Source organism: Dreissena polymorpha, chromosome 15 (assembly GCF_020536995.1).
Source record: "Dreissena polymorpha isolate Duluth1 chromosome 15, UMN_Dpol_1.0, whole genome shotgun sequence".
NCBI classification, from domain to species: domain Eukaryota; kingdom Metazoa; phylum Mollusca; class Bivalvia; order Myida; family Dreissenidae; genus Dreissena; species Dreissena polymorpha.
In genome coordinates, this window is record NC_068369.1 from 53,273,695 (window position 1) to 53,293,583 (window position 19,889).

At 36.7% G+C, this 19,889-nt stretch overlaps 1 protein-coding gene across 1 annotated transcript; it reads right to left on the reverse strand.

The window, feature by feature from the left end:
• Nucleotides 1–7,826: 7,826 nt before the first annotated feature.
• On the reverse strand, nucleotides 7,827–18,658 carry LOC127859754 (60S ribosomal protein L35-like). Its single transcript, XM_052397263.1, has 3 exons — nucleotides 18,653–18,658; nucleotides 17,762–17,823; nucleotides 7,827–8,090 (listed from the first exon to the last, which is right to left on the reverse strand). Exons 1-3 carry the CDS (start codon nucleotides 18,656–18,658, stop codon nucleotides 7,859–7,861), a joined length of 300 nt encoding a protein of 99 aa, XP_052253223.1. The 3' UTR covers nucleotides 7,827–7,858.
• Nucleotides 18,659–19,889: the final 1,231 nt, after the last annotated feature.

Consider the following 19,889-nt stretch of genomic DNA (forward strand, 5'->3'; position numbering starts at 1 on the left):
TTCAATCTATGGAGGTAGATTTTAACACTGTACATTTTTACAGTAACATATATTTTCAAAATGATACCAAATATTTTGATAACTGAAAAAGTTATCGTCATCCTCTTGCACAGATCACAGGCTATCGGCATAAGCTGCTTCCCCCCCCCCCCCTCAAAATTGTCCATGTGCTATACACAATATTAAAACAAAAAGTGTGTCCCATTTTTTTGTACTTCTATATATGTAAGTAAAAATAATAAATTTTGACTCACTTTTTTGTTGTGTTATTGTGTATAACAAATGGACAATTTTGAGGATTTGGGATGGCTTAGCAGCTGGGGTAAGGTAGCAGCTAATTCTGAGTGCCTGTGGTGCAAATTGTATCTTGAAAACTACTAAATGGACTTGAAAAAACTATGTACAGAGTTGTTTCCCTTCTTTCATTTTATTGTGCACTCAAATTCATTCTTATTGAAGACTATGATCACGCTTTATAGATCTACATATAACATTATAGGTAAGTGCACAGTGGAAGAACTTATAACTCTTTCTTCAATGTTTTTGCCCTTGGTATTTTTCATCTGCAGTGACCTAATTCATGGCCATTACCTCTTTTTTGCAATGCAACAATACTTCGTCCTAGGTGGCACTTAGACCGGATGTTTTGAAATTACACGGATAATTATTCAGGGTGAGTAGGTTTTATGTGTTCCCCCCCCCCCCCATTATTTGCATTATTAAAAAAAAATCGGGCAATGTAGTGTGATTCACCGATGATTTCTTCATCAACAATTGTACAGAAACATACAATCACAACCCATTGGAAACGTGAGGACCTTTAAAAGTTGTGGCATGGTGGAGTTTTAACAAGCAAATCTAAGTATTTTGTCTGTGTGACGAGCGAATTTCCACCCGAGCAATTTGCTAACGACATAAAACTAAACAATTACATTCAACATAAACTAGTTGCTACATTAACAAAAACACTGGCTTCTAGAAGTGCTATATTAGTTATATATTTTTTTTGTATTTTTCCAAAAGAGATGGAGCCAAAGCCAAGGAGGTGGCGCTAAGAACAGGAGGTGACGCCAATGCACGATAGATGAATCATCACAAGACTTGCATTTGATGGATAATTTTCCTTTTTTGTAAAAAGATTTTAAACAAAAATAAGTTAACACAAATCTAAACAGAACATTTACAAATTCTATAATAAACAAAAGTAAATATATGCGTACAAATAATGTAAGATTTCTCAATTAAGAAGTAAGCAATCTTAATAAAACATTTATAATATAAACCAACAATACATAACACAATAAATCCAATGACTAAATTCTCAATATTCTCAAAATATTTTTCTACAACAAATGTGTTTTTACAGTAAGATAATTCACAAAATAATTAAAAATGTTACTTCTGTTCGAAACCAGGAGTTTTGTCCGCTTGTCAAAATGCTTTATTCCCTAACAGGCAAATGTTAATAAGGCTTAAATATGTTGTTTGTTCCCACTATCCTGTCAAACATGAGTTCTGCAGTCTGAGACATATGCCCCACACACAGGGCTTTGACCTAGTGACCCCAATTTTAATAGGGGTCATCTACTGTCCAAGGCCAATGCACATGTGAAGTATCAAGCCAATGTCGTTAACAAGTTATCTATCAGAAACAATTTTCCCTCTGACCGTGACCATGACCTAGTGACCCCAATGTCAATAGGGGTTATCTACTGTCCAAGTCTAATGCACATCAAGCCAATCTGTCAGTTTGTTGACGGAGTTATTGATCGGAAACAATTTTCACACTTATTGTGACAGCGACCTTAACCTAGTGACCCCAAATACAAATAGAGGTCATCTACTGTCCAAAGCCAATGCCCATGTGAAGTATCAAGCCAATCAGTCAATTCGTTGATGTCAATTCGTTGATGAGTTATTGATCGGAAATGATTTTCACACTTATTGTGACAGTGACCTTTTACCAATTGACCCCAATTTCAAACGGGGTCATTTACTGTCCAAGGCCAATGCACATGTGAAGTATCGAGCCAATCGGTCCATTCTTTGGCAAGTTTTGATCAGAAACGATTTTCACTTATTGTGACAGTGACCTAGTGACCCCAATTTCAATAGGGGTCATCCACTGTACAAGGCCAATGCACATTTACACATCAAGCCAAACAGTCAATAGTTGAGGAGTTATTGATCTGAAACGATTTTCAAACTTATTGTGAAAATGACCTTGTGACCCCAATTTCAATAGAGGTTATCTACTGTCCTAGGCAAATGCACATGTTAAGTACGAAGTCAATTGGTCTATTTGTTGACAAGTTATTGATAGGAAACAAACTGGTCTACCGACAGACATCCAGCAAATCAATATACCCCCTCTTCTTTGAGGGGGGGCATAAAAATAAGGATAGCTTCATCTTTAATTGTTTACCTTTTTACACTAAAGTTTCTTTACACTTTTATAGTATATTCAAGGACAGAAGTCTTCTAAATGTCTTACCAACACGTTTGTTCGTAATAATGTAGACTTTCCTTTTTGATTGAATACTCAACTTGGAATACTTGCGTGGTCTGCACCGAAAAATAAAATAGCTGAAAACAAGCATTGGCACCACCTCCTTGGCTCCATCCCTTTTGCAACAATAAAAAATATCTATTAGATCAATAAGAAGCCAATGTTTGTGTGCAACACATTTTACATGTTCAATGTAATTACTACTGTTTTGATGTAGTAAGCGAATTCAATGGTTGGATTTTCGCCCATATGGCATCATAATACATCGATTTTCTTTTTTTTTTTAACCACCATACCACAACTTAATAAGATCATTACTTTTTTTAATGAGTTGTTTACATATGTTTCTTTACATTTGTAGATGAATAAAGTTTTGCCAAATTGCACTACATTGCCCGATTGTTGTAAACAAGAGGGCCAAGATGGCCCTAGTTCGCTCACCTGAGAGGAGTCGGTTCATTCAATCTTTACCAAACGTCAAACTTCACCTAGATATTGTCCAGACAATCAATAAAACCAATGTTTTGACCAACTTTCATGATGATTGGGCAAAAATTGTGACTTCTAGAGCGTTTACAAGGTTTCTCTATAGCCAAATAAGGAAAACTGCCCCGCCCTCTGGCGACCATGTTTTTCAACGGACCGGAACCACTTTTGAACTCAACCAACATATCATTAAGACAAACATCTTGACAAAGTTACATGAAAATTGGGCATGAAATGTGACTTTACAGTGTTTACAAGTTTTTTTCTTTTTTTTTACGTAGTGATCTAGTTTTTGACCCGGCACGACCCAGTTTCGAACTCGACCGAGATTTCATTGGGACGAATCTTCTGACCAAGTTTCATGAAGATCGGGCAATAAATGTGGCCTCTAGAGTGTTTACGAACAAATGTGGACAGACGGACGGACAAAGACCGGTCACAAAAGCTCACCTGAGCAATCAGGTGAGCTAAAAATGCAAAATATGTTAGAACAAGGGACAAAATTGTCACAAAACCAGGTTTTCAGTTGAAAAAAAGTCTGATAAAGGGAGACAATTCAAAATGTGTATTGTTAACCCTCTTGTGTAAAATTGACCTTGATTTCATTTAGAAAACAATGGCTGTTTGTAAAACATGCATGCCCCCCATATGGGCTGTCAGTTGTAGTGGAATCCATTGTGTGAATACGTTTTTAGTCACTGTGACCTTGACCTTTGACCTAGTGACCTGAAAATCAATAGGGGTCATCTGCCAGTCATGAGAAACGTACCTATGAAGTTTCATGATCCTAGGCCTAATTATTCTTTAGTTATCATCCGGAAACCATTTTACTGTTTCGAGTCACTGTGACCTTGACCTTTGACCTAGTGACCTGAAAATTGATATGGGTCATCTGCCAGTCATGATAAATGTACCTATGAAGTTTCATGATCTTAGGTGTAAGCATTCTTGAGTTATCACCTGGAAACCATTTTACTGTTTCGAGTCACTGTGACCTTTGACCTAGTGACCTGAAAATCGATAGGGGTCATCTGCCAGTCATGATCAAAGTTCCTATGAATTTTCATGATCCTTGACGTAAGCATTCTTGAGTTATTATCCGCAAACCATTTTACTGTTTCGAGTCACTGTGTGACCTTGACCTTTGACCTAGTGACCTGAAAATCAATAGGGGTCATCTGCCAGTCATGATCAATGTTCCTATGAAGTTTCATGATCCTAGGCGTAAGCATTCTTGAGTATAATCCGGTAACCATTTTACTATTTCAAGTCACTGTGACCTTGACCTAGTGACCTGAAAATCAATAGGGGTCATCTTCCAGTCATGATCAATATACATATGAAGTTTCATGATCCTAGACCTAAGCGTTCTTGAGTTATCATCCGCAAACCATTTTACTATTTAAAGTCACTGTGACCTTGACCTTTGACCTAGTGATCTGAAAATCAATAGGGGTCATCTGCCAGTCATGATCAATGTACCTCTGAAGTTTCATGATCCTAGGCCTAAGCGTTCTTGAGTTATCCTTCATAGTTACATAGTTGTTTCAAAATCAATCTATTTTAGTTGTGGCAACCTTGACCTTGGAGATATTGACGTAATTCTTTCGTGCGACACACTGTCCAATAATGGTGAACAAATATGCAAAATGATTATAAAATTTCACAATGAATGACATAGTAATGGCCCAGACAAGCTCATTTATGGCCATTTTTGACCTTCAAACTCAAATTGTGACCTTGACCTTGGAGATATTGACTTGATTCTTTCGGGCAACATACCATCTAATGATGGTGAACAAATGTGCCAAATAATTTTAAAATCTCACAATAAATCACAAAGTAATGGCCAGACAAGCTCATTTATGGCCATTTTTGACCTTCAAACTCAAATTGTGACCTTGACCTTGGAGATATCGACGTAATTCTTTCGCGCGACACACCGTCTAATGATGGTGAACAAATGTGCCAAATGATTTTAAAATCTGACAATGAACGACAAAGTTTTGGCCCGTACAAGCTCATTTATGGCCATTTTTTACCTTCAAACTCAAATTGTGACCTTAACCTTGGAGATAGAAACGTAATTCTTTCGGCGACACACTGTCTTATGATGGTTAACAATTGTGCCAAATGATTTTAAAATCTGACAATGAACGACAGAGTTATGGCCCGGACAAGCTTGTTCCGCCCGCCCGCCAGCCGACATTCGCCAATCTAATAACCAGTTTTTTTCTTCGACAAACCTGGTTAAAAACATATAAACCTACTCAACCTGAATAATTATCCATGGAATTTCAAAACATCCAGTCCTCAGCGCCACATCTGAAGTAGCATTGGCTCATTTATTATGCATCGCAAAAAGAGGTGGCACCTGTGTAATTTTCTATTGAAGATACATGTACTAAATTAATAAGAATTAGACTTCAATCAAAACTTCAGATAATAATAAGGTACTTTGAGAGGCAGTAAGTGATACAAGAATGAGAACTCTATTTTTATATTGACCGAGTTGCCCTGGTTTTGATTCTAGTAAACATTCATACATCAATAAAGGACATAGAGATTTCTGTTTTTCACTCATATATTACTTATCTGATTTCCTAACTTTGAAGTTCAAGATCACACGTTTAGATCAAAACAGTACTTGGGGGTCATTCAGCACTTTCAGTGATAACACATGTATTTTGTGTTCACGAAGTTAACTTTATAGAGGATATTTGTTGATTTGGTGGACTATAGATTTTAATTCATGATTGTTCATAATACCGGTAAATATATTCTTTCTATGATCACGAGTTAATAACAAGGGCTGTTTGTAAAACATGCATGCCCCCCATATGGGCTCTCCGTTGTAGTGACAGCCATTGTGTGAATATGTTTTTTGTCACTGTGACCTTAACCTTTGACCTAGTGACCTGAAAATCAATAGGGGTCATCTGCCAGTCATGATCAATCTACCTATGAAGTTTCATGATCCTAGCCAAAAGCGTTCTTGAGTTATCATCCGGAAACCATTTTACTATTTCGGGTCACCGTGACCTTGACCTTTGACCTAGTGATCTGAAAATCAATAGGGGTCATCTGCGAGTCATGATCAATCTACCTATCAAGTTTCATGATCCTAGGAATAAGCGTTCTTGAGTTATCATCCCGAAACCATTTTACTATTTTGGGTAACCATGACCTTGACCTTTAACCTAGTGGCCTCAAAATCAATACGGGTCATTTGCAAGTCATGATCAATGTACCTGTGAAGTTTCATGATCATAGCCATTAGCGTTCTTGAGTTATCATCCGGAAACCATTTTACTATTTCAGGTCACCGTGACCTTGACCGTTGATAAAGTGACCTGAAAATCAATAGGGGTCAACTTTGAGTCATGATCAATCTACCTATCAAGTTTCATGATCCTAGGCATAAGCGTTCTTGAGTTATCATCAGGAAACCATTTTACTATTTCGGGTCACCGTGACCTTGACCTTTAACCTAGTGACCTCAAAATCAATAGGGGTCATCTGCAAGTCATGATCAATGTACCTGTGAAGTTTCATGATCATAGCCATTAGCGTTCCTGAGTTATCATCCGGAAACCATTTTACTATTTCAGGTCACCGTGACCTTGACCGTTGATAGTGACCTGAAAATCAATAGGGGTCAACTTTGAGTCATGATCAATCTACCTATCAAGTTTCATGATCCTAGGCATAAGCGTTCTTGAGTTATCATCAGGAAACCATTTTACTATTTCGGGTCACCGTGACCTTTACCTTTGACCTAGTGACATGAAAATCAATAGGGGTCATCTGCGAGTCATGATCAATGTACCTTTGAAGTTTCATGATCCTAGGCATAAGCGTTCTTGAGTTATCATCCGGAAAACATTTTACTATTTCGGGTCATCGTGACCTTGACCTTTGACCTAGTGACCTGAAAATCAATAGGGGTTATTTGCCAGCCATTATCAATCTACCTACGAAGTTTCATGATCCTAGGCATAAGCGTTCTTGAGTTATCATCCGGAAACCATTTTACTATTTCGGGTCACTGTGACCTTGACCTTTGACCTAGTGACCTGAAAATCAATAGGGGTCATCTGCGGGTCATGATCAATCTACCTATCAAGTTTCATGATCCTAGGCCTAAGCGTTCTTGAGTTATCATCCGGAAACCATTTTACTATTTCGGGTCACTGTGACCTTGACCTTTGACCTAGTGACCTGAAAATCAATAGGGGTCATCTGCGAGTCCTGATCAATATACCTATCAAGTTTCATGATCCTAGGCCTAAGCGTTCTTGAGTTATCATCCGGAAACCATTTTACTATTTCGGGTCACCGTGACCTTGACCTTTGACCTAGTGACCTCAAAATCAATAGTGGTCATCTGCGAGTCATGATCAATGTACCTATGAAGTTTCATGATCCTAGGCCCAAGCGTTCTTGAGTTACTATCCGGAAACCACCTGGTGGACGGACCGACCGACCGACATGTGCAAAGCAATATACCCCCTCTTCTTTGAAGGGGGGCCTTAATATTGATATTCCACCAAATCCAACCAATTTTCTTTTTATTTTATGCTTACAAATGAATATTTTCGCCATTCTGGACTATATAATTTCCCGTTTGGCACCCCAAAATGTTATTACATGTATGTTCAAGGGAAGCTTATCCGTATGTTTTTATAAACACTCAAACACTGCGGAGTAGTTGCCCTTAGTAACATTGGGGGTCACATAGGAAAACCAAAGATATCTCATAATTTCATTCCAATAGCAATCTGCTCTTGATTAAGGTAACCGTTACTGCAATCAATAACAAACCAATGAGTTGTATTTTTTTCTCTTTTATGCAAGTCACAACTACGCTTTGACAGCAAAATTCCTCATTGGGTACAGACGTTCTTTTCTCTGCTGTTTAGCAGTCTTAATTAACAACTGGAACGGGTTAAAGGCACGCCTCAAAGCGCATGTCTTCTTGGGGCGGAGGTCCTTGGGCTTGTGGGGCTTGTCCCTGTAGTATTTACAGAGGTTCTCCTTCTGGGTCTGGTGGATCACTGTCAGGACTCGGGCGATAGACTTGCGCAGCACTCGGCTGAAATAAACACCAAAATGGCTTGTCTGGTGTAGGAATAGCATTAAAGCAACACAGAATAATGTAGTTGTTTTTATTGCGTTTGAACATTATGATCAGTGAGTAATAGTGGACCATAATTTACTTGCTTTGCCTTGCCATAAATCTATTTCAATAAAGGATTTTAAAGACTGTTCTTGAGAACATATCAAAACAGACATGCATTTAATATTTGCTATGGCATTAGAACATGAAAACAATATATAATACTGTAAAGGTAAAGATATAGCAATAGGATGCCGTTAAATGGTTTGTAGTGTTTAAATTATTTTCGACCAGTTTGTCTACCTTAAAAACATCTCTGTTCGCCACATCAGTCTTATCGATCCAAAATGAAACAAATCTTCATGAAATTTCAGATAAAGTTTGCATCATTTGTGGCAAATCAGAAACATAGAATTGCGAGTATTTAATTAAACTAAATTTCACTACATACACCATGAAGACTTTGGTATATAAATATGGTCAGTTAATCCTAATTATTCATTAGGATTATATTAAATATTAAGTTACATTTCTTAAAACCTTCGCACCAACATTTTGTATAGGTTAATTAATACCATACCATATCTTAAAGCAAATTAATGACATTAGAATTCTTACTGATTCAATAATAATGACAAAAGATGAACCACCTGTCCTTTTAAGTCATATACACCCCATTCTATATGCTATCCCCCCCCCCCCCCAAAAAAAAGTTCAAGACACAACATTATGGGACTATATACTTCCATGAAGTTTAGCCAAAATTGGCATTTACATCAAGACTTTGCAAGTCAAATATACACCCCTCTTGAGGTTACTAATGGCTTGGAGCTTTCAGGTTTGGGTGTATTTATCACTTAATGTCTTTACTTCCCTCAAGTTTAACATGTGTCGTTACAAATAAACATGTACTTTAATTGTTATATTGTATTTTGATTCTTTTTCAACCAAGGGATGGAATTTTACATTATGGTTTGCATTTATAAAAAGTTATTTTAAAATCGATCAATATATGGCAAAGTTGTGGGAGACACAGGAATATTCAAACCATTTTATAGTCAAATGTGACCTTTGACTTAATGTATTATTGACCTTTTAGTTCCGAAGAGGCTGTTACACTTTTTAAAGTGTCTGATGTCACATGATAAAATGATATTGTATGACTATAAAATGAAAGTTAATTAAGCTTAAGACCTGAAAACATCTAAAAGCCATATCTATTCTTGGAAATATCAAGGGTCATAACTCGAAAATGCCTAAGAAGCTTTATATGGTTATTCAACTTACGATTCCATTTTTGCTAATAAACATTTTAGAGAGCGAAAACCAAAAAGTGATGGCCCACTGACTGACCAACAATGAATGAACAATATGCCTCCCTTTGGGAAAATAGAAATCATTAATAACTAGACTATTGCCAAGCAATAAAAGTCCCCTACCGGCTTCACCATTGTCAGAAATTCCACCATTGTCAGATTTTTTTTTATTTGTTGCCATAGCAACCAGAATTTTAGACGTAGGAACAAAATGAAATGACGTGCATAATGTCCATATTGCCATCTATCCATGTTCCAAGTTTCATGAAAAAATATTAAGAACTTTTAAAGTTATCACAGGATCCAGAAAAACACCATTTTCAGCAGTATTTCTAGTCTATTTGTTGCCATAGCAACCATAATTTTAGACGAAAGATCAAAATGAAATGATGTGCATAATGTCCATATTGCCATCTATCCATGTTTCAAGTTTCATGAAAAAATATTTAGAACTTTTAAAGTTATCGCAGGATCCAGAAAAAAAACACCATTTTCAGCAGTATTTCTAGTCTATTTGTTGCCATAGCAACCAGAAATTTTCATGTAGGAACAAAATGAAATGACGTGCATAATGTCTATATTGCCATCTATCCATGTTTCAAGTTTCATGAAAAAATATTTAGAACTTTTAAAGTTATCGCAGGATCCAGAAAAAAAAAACATTTTCAGCAGTATTTCTAGTCTATTTGTTGCCATAGCAACCACAATTTTTGACGTAGGAACAAAATGAAATGACGTGCAAAATGTCCATATTGCCATCTTTTCATATTCAAAGTTTCATTTAAAAAATATGAAGAACTTTTAGAGTTATCGCAGGATCCAGAAAAAAAACACCATTTTCAGCAGTATTTCTAGTCTATTTGCTGCCATAGCAACCACAATTTTTGACGTAAGAACAAAATGAAATAACATGCATAATTTCCATATTGCCATCTATCCATATTCCAAGTTTCATGAAAAAATATTAAGAACTTTTAGAGTTATCCCAGGATCCAGAAAATAAAACATGTTCAGCAGTATTTCTAGTCTATTTGTTGCCATAGCAACCACAATTTTTGACGTAGGAACAAAATGAAATGACGTGCATTATGTCCATATTGCCATCTATCCACATTCCAAGTTTCATGAAAAAATATTAAGAACTTTTAGAGTTATCGCAGGATCCAGAAAAGTGTGACGGACTGACGGACGGACTGACAGACGGATACAAAACCACAAGACCCCTCTGGTGAAACCGGTAGGGGACTAATAATTCTGAAATGGTTAGCAGGGTGATTATGTGTTGCTCCCTAATTCAAAACTACCCAAGTTTGTTTGCCACATCAGTCCTATCGATCCAAAATGTAATGAATCTTCATGAACTGTCAGAGACATTTTACATCATTTGTGACAAGGGAAGCATTAATATTGTAAATACTGTGAATTTGAATATCACTTCATAGTCTTCATCTAACCACTAGCTTCACGGCCTAGGGCTAGCGAAAAGAAATTGGGTCTCTTAGAAATTTAGATATGTATATGAAAAGTTTCACCCATTACAATTGCATTGAGAGTTGGTTTCCTTGATTATAACAATTATTTTGAACACTTGACAAAGCAGTGTTTAATATTCAAATTTAGGCATGGCATAGGTACTGACACTCATTGCCAAATGAAAAAAATATGGGAGGCAAAAATTCCCTCAAAATAATTTTGAAAATATACAAGGGCTGTTTGTAAAACATGCATGCTCCCCATATGGGCTGTCCGTTGTACTGGCAGCCATTGTGTGAATATGTTTTTTGTCACTGTGACCTTGACCTTTGACCTAGTGACCTGAAAATCAATAGGGGTCATCTGCAAGTCACGATCAATGTACCTATGAAGTGTCATGATCCTAGGCAAAAGCGTTCTTGAGTTATGATCCGAAAATCATTTTACTATTTTGGGTCACCGTGACCTTGACCTTTGACCTTGTGACCTCAAAATCTATAGGGGTCATCTGCGAGTCATGATCAATCTACCTATGAAGTTTCATGATCCTAGGCATATGCGTTCTTCAGTTATCATCCGAAAATCATTTTACTATTTCGGGTCACCGTGACCTTGTCCTTTGACCTAGTGACCTAAAAGTCAATAGGGGTCATCTGCGAGTCATGATCAATCTACCTATACAGTTTCATGATCCTAGGCATATACGTTCTTGAATTATAATCCGAAAATCATTTTACTATTTCGGGTCACCGTGACCTTGACCTTCGACCTAGTGACCTCAAAATCAATAGGGGTCATCTGCGAGTCATGATCAATCTACCCATGAAGTTTCATGATCCTAGGCGTATGCGTTCTTGAGTTATCATCCGGAAACCATTTAACTATTTCGGGTCACCGTGACCTTAACCTTTGACCTAGTGACCTCAAAATTAATAGGAGTCATCTGCGAGTCATGATCAATCTACCCATGAAGTTTCATGATCCTAGGCGTATGGGTTCTTGAGTTCATCCGAAAATCATTTTACTATTTCGGGTCACCGTGACCTTGACCTTTGACCTAGTGACCTCAAAATCACTAGGGGTCATCTGCGAGTCATGATCAATCTACCCATGAAGTTTCATGATCCTAGGCGTATGCGTTCTTGAGTTATCATCCGGAAACCATTTTACTATTTCGGGTCACTGTGACCTTGACCTTTGCCCTAGTGACCTCATAATCAATAGGGGTCATCTGCAAGTCATGATCAATGTACCTATGAAGTTTCATTATCCTAGGCCCAAGCGTTCTTGAGTTATCGTCTGACAACCACCTGGTGGACGGACCGACCGACCTACCAACATGAGCAAAGCAATATACCCCCTCTTCTACGAAGGGGGGCATAATAAATATATATAAAACAAGGGACAAAATTGTCACAAAACCAGGTTTTCAATTTGAAAAAAAGTCTGATAAAGGGAGACAACTCAAACTGAACTAATTGTTTATAATTAACCCCCTTTGTTTCAAAATAAATGTATTTTTAGTCGTGGCAACCTTGACCTTAGAGATATTGACACAATTCTTTTGTGTGACACTCCGTCAAATGATGGTAAACAAATGTGGCAAATAATTTTAAAATCTCACAATGAATGATATAGTTATGGCCCGGACAAGCTCATTAATGGCCTTTTTTGACCTTTGAACTCAAAGTGTGACCTTGACCTTGGAGATATCGACGTAATTCTTTTGTGCGACACACCGTCTAATGATTGTGAACAAATGTGCCCAAAAGTGGTTAAAACAAGAGACGTGTTTGTCAGAAACACAAAGCCCCCTATTGCGCCACTTTAAAAATAAAATTTCAATGTATCAGTTGACAGGTTTAGAAATTATCTCCCTTTTAAAGCTTATTACTTACCTTGGATTGTATTTTTTGACTTTTGACCTTGAAGGATTTCTTTGACCTTTCACCACTCAAAATGTGCAGCTTCATAAGATGCACATGCATTCCAAATATCAAGGTGCTATCTTCGATATTGCAAAAGTTATGGCCGATGTTTAAGTTTTCAGATGGACACACAGACAGACAAACGGACTGACAGTTCAAGTTTAACTGCTATATGCCACCCTACCGGGGGCATACAAAAAACAAGAGGGCCATGATGGCCCTGAATCGCTCGCCTGACTAACCTTGCTTCATGAACTTAAATTTTATTAAACCCATATACAATCCCAAGCAAAATTTCATTAATTAATACATTCTGACAAAAATTCATTAAGACGTGATGAAAACTGTGACCTCTTTCATCTACAGAAGGTTTTACTAGAATTGGCCCGGTGACCTAATTTTTGACCCCAGATGACCCATATACGATCCAAAATCAGATATTATCAAGATAAACATTCTGACCATATTTCATTAAGATCATATGAAAACTATGACCTCTTTTGTCTTCACAAAGTTTTTCTATGATTTGACCTAGTTTTTGACCCCAGATGACCCTACTACAATCCCAACCCAGATTTTATCAAGATTAATATTCTGGCCAAATTTCATAAAGATTTAATGAAACTGTGACCTCTACTGTCTACAAATTTATTTTTTTAATCTGCCTAGTTTTTGACCCTAGATGACCCAAATTCAATCCCAACCCAGATTTTAACAAGACAAACATTCTGACTATATTTCATTAAGGTCTGATGAAAACTGTGACCTCCATAGTCTATACAAGGTTTTTCGATTATTTGACCTATTGCCTAGTTGCTGACCCCAGATGACCCAAATACAATCCAAACAGGGCTCCCAAAAATTTCTGTGGCCAACATTTTAGCCAAATGGAATTTTGTGTAGCCAAATTTTAGAAACTGTAGCCGAAGTTTTAGTAAAGCATTTGCAGGGGTCAAAGTTGGATATTTTGAAAATCCTGAACTTAAAGCTGGGGGCCAGGGGGGGGGGGGGGGCGCAGGGCCCTCTGTGGTTCCAGGGGACAAGCGGGCCAGAGGCCCCCGGAAGCTCCTGGATTCAACGCATTTAAACGGTGCCTGTACCTGTTCTGGTGATTCTATTTTCTAAAAAAAAACATACACATATATTTAAAAATCTTCATGTATTAATTGTATTTGATAAGGAACACACAAAAGTTAGTCAAAAGGCAATTCATTCACATGCACTCTCTGTCTGGCATGGACTCGACTGCAGGTGTTGCTTTTGAAGAACCCGATAAAACCTGGAACAGTCGTTACAAATTATTATATTTTTCACACATACTTTAATAAGTCAACAGTACATGTTTAATAAATGCAGAATCAAATGTTTGTCACCATTTATATTCACAGAATCATGCTGCCAGAAGCCTCCACATACACCTAAGAAAATTGGGTATGGTGGCTTCTGCTCAACAGTTAAAATTGAAAATTTCAGCATGGGTTCCCCTAGTTTTTATCCCAATAATTTTGTTTGAATGCTAAATAATTGTATCCCAGTGTGACCCAAATTCGACGATGTAACGGTTACATGAAGCAATATTTAGCTAATAAAGAAATAATTTAATGTTTAATAGCACAAAATAACAAGTTTAAACTCGGCTGTATTACTTTGAAATGACTCCAAGACAATAATCATCCATTTAATCGATAAAAATAGAACATCGTCGAATTTAGGTGTCGTCGAATTTGGGTTACGGTAGGTTGCCCATATTTGATTTACAAAAAGTAAAAAGCTGCTGGGCTCATATGTTGGGGACAATAAAACATTTTATTTTAATAAAAAAGACCTGTCCCAGTCCATTCTATACATAAATGGTGACGTCACTACGTTATTGTCTTTAGGTCATAATACACCAAATAGTTTCCCTATATAATTCAATGTAAAAGCGACAACTTTGAGCGAAAATAAATGCAACATTTTGCACATAGAGACCCCCATAACCATACCTTTTCTTAAAGGCCATTCTAAGCGGAATCGATTTATGCAATAAAAAAGATATGTTATGTACAATGCAAGAAAGAACTTGACACAAATCACAATCGACTGTTTTTGCAACTTTTTTTTTCGGCCGTTTCTTAGTGGAATGTAACCTTTTCTAGTGCAATGGTTTACTATAGTCTTCAAGTGTATCATATTTCAGGGATTCAGTAGTGAACACCTATTCATGCCCTACCATTATCTCCGCAAGATAACACCTGAATAATGGTAAAAAGTGTAAAACATGCCTTCCTGTTAACTATGATATTTTTTTAGAGAGTACAGCCCTACATGAAGCGTTCATTTAGTGTATTGTAACCTATAAGACAACGTTTACTGTTAACATCGCGAAAAATAAGCACTTCTCGATACTTATAAACCTATTTTCTATGTGCATGCCAATTTTCAGACCGATCTTTCACGTAGAAATGCTTGAAAATGCATTTTATTATAACGCCTGATAAGCCATGTGGCTTTCGCGTTCGGAGCTTTGATTTATAACGGGCGTTCAGGCGTAAAACGATTACCCTAAATATTTACAATCGGTCAAAATACTGGAATATTGTTACAAGCTTTGTAGAAAAAGAAGTAAACAACTATTAAAACGTGTTCATGAGCTCTTTCAGCACAAATTGTTGCGATTTGAGATGCTCAAGACGAGTTTTTGTACATTTTTTTTCTTATTTTCCTCTGAAAACGTATTTTTTTCTTAAAAACTCACGATGCTCCTTAAATTCGTGAAACAAACGCATTTATTCCGTGAAATTTGCCAAAACGCATAATATCTCACTAAAAAAAATGATGATTTTCTGTAAATACAGCTTCTTTGTGACTAGGCCTGGTTTTGCGTTTAGGTCATAATACACCAAATAGTTTCCCTATATAATTCAATGTAAAAGCGACAACTTTGAGCGAAAATAAATGCAACATTTTGCACATAGAGACCCCCATAACCATACCTTTTCTTAAAGGCCATTCTAAGCGGAATCGATTTATGCAATAAAAAAGATATGTTATGTACAATGCAAGAAAGAACTTGACACAAATCAAAATCGACTGTTTTTGCAACTTTTTTTTTCGGCCGTTTCTTAGTGGAATGTAACCTTTTCTAGTGCAATGGTTTACTATAGTCTTCAAGTGTATCATATTTCAGGGATTCAGTAGTGAACACCTATTCATGCCCTACCATTATCTCCGCAAGATAACACCTGAATAATGGTAAAAAGTGTAAAACATGCCTTCCTGTTAACTATGATATTTTTTTAGAGAGTACAGCCCTACATGAAGCGTTCATTTAGTGTATTGTAACCTATAAGACAACGTTTACTGTTAACATCGCGAAAAATAAGCACTTCTCGATACTTATAAACCTATTTTCTATGTGCATGCCAATTTTCAGACCGATCTTTCACGTAGAAATGCTTGAAAATGCATTTTATTATAACGCCTGATAAGCCATGTGGCTTTCGCGTTCGGAGCTTTGATTTATAACGGGCGTTCAGGCGTAAAACGATTACCCTAAATATTTACAATCGGTCAAAATACTGGAATATTGTTACAAGCTTTGTAGAAAAAGAAGTAAACAACTATTAAAACGTGTTCATGAGCTCTTTCAGCACAAATTGTTGCGATTTGAGATGCTCAAGACGAGTTTTTGTACATTTTTTTTCTTATTTTCCTCTGAAAACGTATTTTTTTCTTAAAAACTCACGATGCTCCTTAAATTCGTGAAACAAACGCATTTATTCCGTGAAATTTGCCAAAACGCATAATATCTCACTAAAAAAAATGATGATTTTCTGTAAATACAGCTTCTTTGTGACTAGGCCTGGTTTTGCGTTTAGGTCATAATACACCAAATAATTTCCCTATATAATTCAATGTAAAAGCGACAACTTTGAGCGAAAATAAATGCAACATTTTGCACATAGAGACCCCCATAACCATACCTTTTCTTAAAGGCCATTCTAAGCGGAATCGATTTATGCAATAAAAAAGATATGTTATGTACAATGCAAGAAAGAACTTGACACAAATCAAAATCGACTGTTTTTGCAACTTTTTTTTTCGGCCGTTTCTTAGTGGAATGTAACCTTTTCTAGTGCAATGGTTTACTATAGTCTTCAAGTGTATCATATTTCAGGGATTCAGTAGTGAACACCTATTCATGCCCTACCATTATCTCCGCAAGATAACACCTGAATAATGGTAAAAAGTGTAAAACATGCCTTCCTGTTAACTATGATATTTTTTAAGAGAGTACAGCCCTACATGAAGCGTTCATTTAGTGTATTGTAACCAGTAAGACCGGTGTGACACAATGGTCCCAGTCAGCAAAAATGGCGTATTTGATCGTATTTTCAATTACTGTTAAAATTCTTTTCCTGTTTTATGCTTTATTCAAAGGTCAAAATGTTTTAAAAGCTCACAATCAATGAATCATACGTTATTAATAAAAAAAATTGGCAAATTTTTTAGATCTATCTTGCCAATTTTTGATGCAAAACAACCTAAACAGTAAACTTTAGCAACAGAAAATACGACCAAATTCGGGGTGTTAGCTTAAAAAAATAAAAACCCTACCTGGTTGCAATCCCAACCCAGATTTCATCAAGATAAACATTCTGACCAAATTTCATAAAGATTGGATGAAAACTGTGACCTCTACTGTCTACACAAGCAAATTATTGACGGACGGACGCACACACACACACGCACGCACATACGGACATCACACGGTCACATAAGCTCACCAGGTCACTTCGTAACAGGTGAGCTGAAAAAACTAGAAAGGCTGGATGGTTCCAACACTTTATAAACATTAAATTTGGTCTGTAATATTTACAACGCCTGAAATTTCATTGATACTTGCTGGAAAAATTCTTATACTTATATTTCATTTTTTTGAACTTACATTCTTGATAGCTTGGAAGCAGCTCCACCAGTGACCTTGGCAACTTGGGCAGTTCCCAATTCCTAACAAAAGTAACACAGCAATTAGTAAAATTTTGAATAATAAATGAGAAAAGTGGACCTAAACACAAAACTCAACCGGATGCCGATGCTCAGGTGAGGACAATAGCTCATTTTTTCCCCTAAAAAAATAGATGAGCTAAAAATGTGAAAAAAAAACAACAACACTGAAAACTATAACTTAAGTTTAAACTTATTTTTTTTTAGCTCGATTGCATAGAAAGTCTTAGGCTTATTTGAAACGCTCTCGAGTCCGTTTCCTGATCTTGAACCAGTACTTGGTGTCTATCACTAAAACTAAAGAACGCTCCCTCAGTAGGGATTGAACCCGTGACCTCCTGGTCGCTAGGCGGACACCACACCCATTACTCCATGGCACTGAGAACTATAAAAGATTAAATTCTCTCTAAATTCCAAGACCTCATATTAGCATAACAATCAATGATGTTTTTGAAAATTGTTTGTAAGCATAACTGCTTAAGAATTCACAATCCAGGGCTTTCCACAGGCTATTTAACAATCCCTCACCGGGGCGCTTGAATTTCGAAATCAGAGTCCCCGGGGCGCTTGAAATTTTCCGATCAGCGTATTTTTCAGTAAAGAAAGTGGAGATTGTCAAACAAAATCAATGTTTCTCTATCAGTGTATCAATATTCCCTGTTTTAAAAGAGCACTCGGTACCTACTTTCACAAGAAATCGCCATAAACACCACATGGGGTAACGGATAATCCACTGATAAGACGCGCGTATCCATTATTCTAGCCTGTGTGTGTGTATCAGAGTTTATTTACAGGTCCTACCGGCCTCTTCGTGAGGTCTTTGAGGTCCCACCTGCATTATTCTAGCCACATAACACAGTACGTCATTTAAATGCTGACAAGGATGTATCAGGTTACTTTCCAGTCGTCAAACTGTGATGTTCATCGTCCAATCGGTTACGCGAATGCTTATGAGGGCGGGGTTAACTAACGACCATTATTTTTTATTGACGTCGGACACGAAGTTAGAGTTTATCGCAGTTTGATTAGTTAGCAAGAAGTTAAACCATTTACGTAATATAACACCGGTAACTAGTACAGGTACAGTACATTAAAGACGGTTTCGGGCACCATCACACCTTTTTACTGTAAACAAGTGTTACCTATGACTAAAAATTAATACGAGAAATTAATTGCAAGTAGTAAACAATTTATTTGAAACTATAGAAAAAATGGCAAGGTTTTTGTTTAAGAAATAATTGAGAGCCTTTATCGTAAATTTTTACCAGAAAGTGATATAAAAATGGAATAAACGGGATTATCGGGTAATAAATAGAAACTGGAAAAGTAGTAAGTATACAGTAATAGAGTCGGGTCAAAACGGATCCACTGGGGAATCGTTCGTCAACTTCGAGTCGGGATTTTACTATCGGTGCTGTGAAAGTTTAAAACAGTTAAACAATATAAAAAAATGTATATATTTTTTGATGACTGGCGCATTTTCTTGAAGAGTCATAGCGCACCAAATGACGTCTTTTGACGCTGTTTTTCTTTGAGTTATAACGCACCACAGAACGTGAATTGAAACGTTAAATTTTAAAAAATCAACGTCGGGAGGGGACATCCCTCCCGAACCACCCCTATCAGCCCCGGGGCGCCTGACAAAATGCCTGTGGAAAGCACTGCAATCTTAAAACTTTAAATTTATATCAAACACTTGAACCAATTTCACTACAACACGAGTTATATTAATGCATTACAAAACATTAAAAACTGAAAATGAATCAAAACACATTTGATTCCACAAACAAACTTAAAGTCTTCAGATCGAAGAGCTGCTTGTGCAAGTCTTCATTTTTCTTGCCTCGAAGTTCCTTCGCCTTTACTTTTGTTGTGGCCTAAAACAATGGATTTATAATGTTCAGCAGTTCTAAAATATTCAATGATAATATCAACCTATTTCCCCTTAAAGATAAATAAGAATACACATTTCATCAATCCTTATTCCAAATTACTTTAATTTTTCATCATAGTTTTTGCAACTTTTTTTTCGGCCGTTTCTTAGTGGAATGTAACTTTTTTCAGTTCAA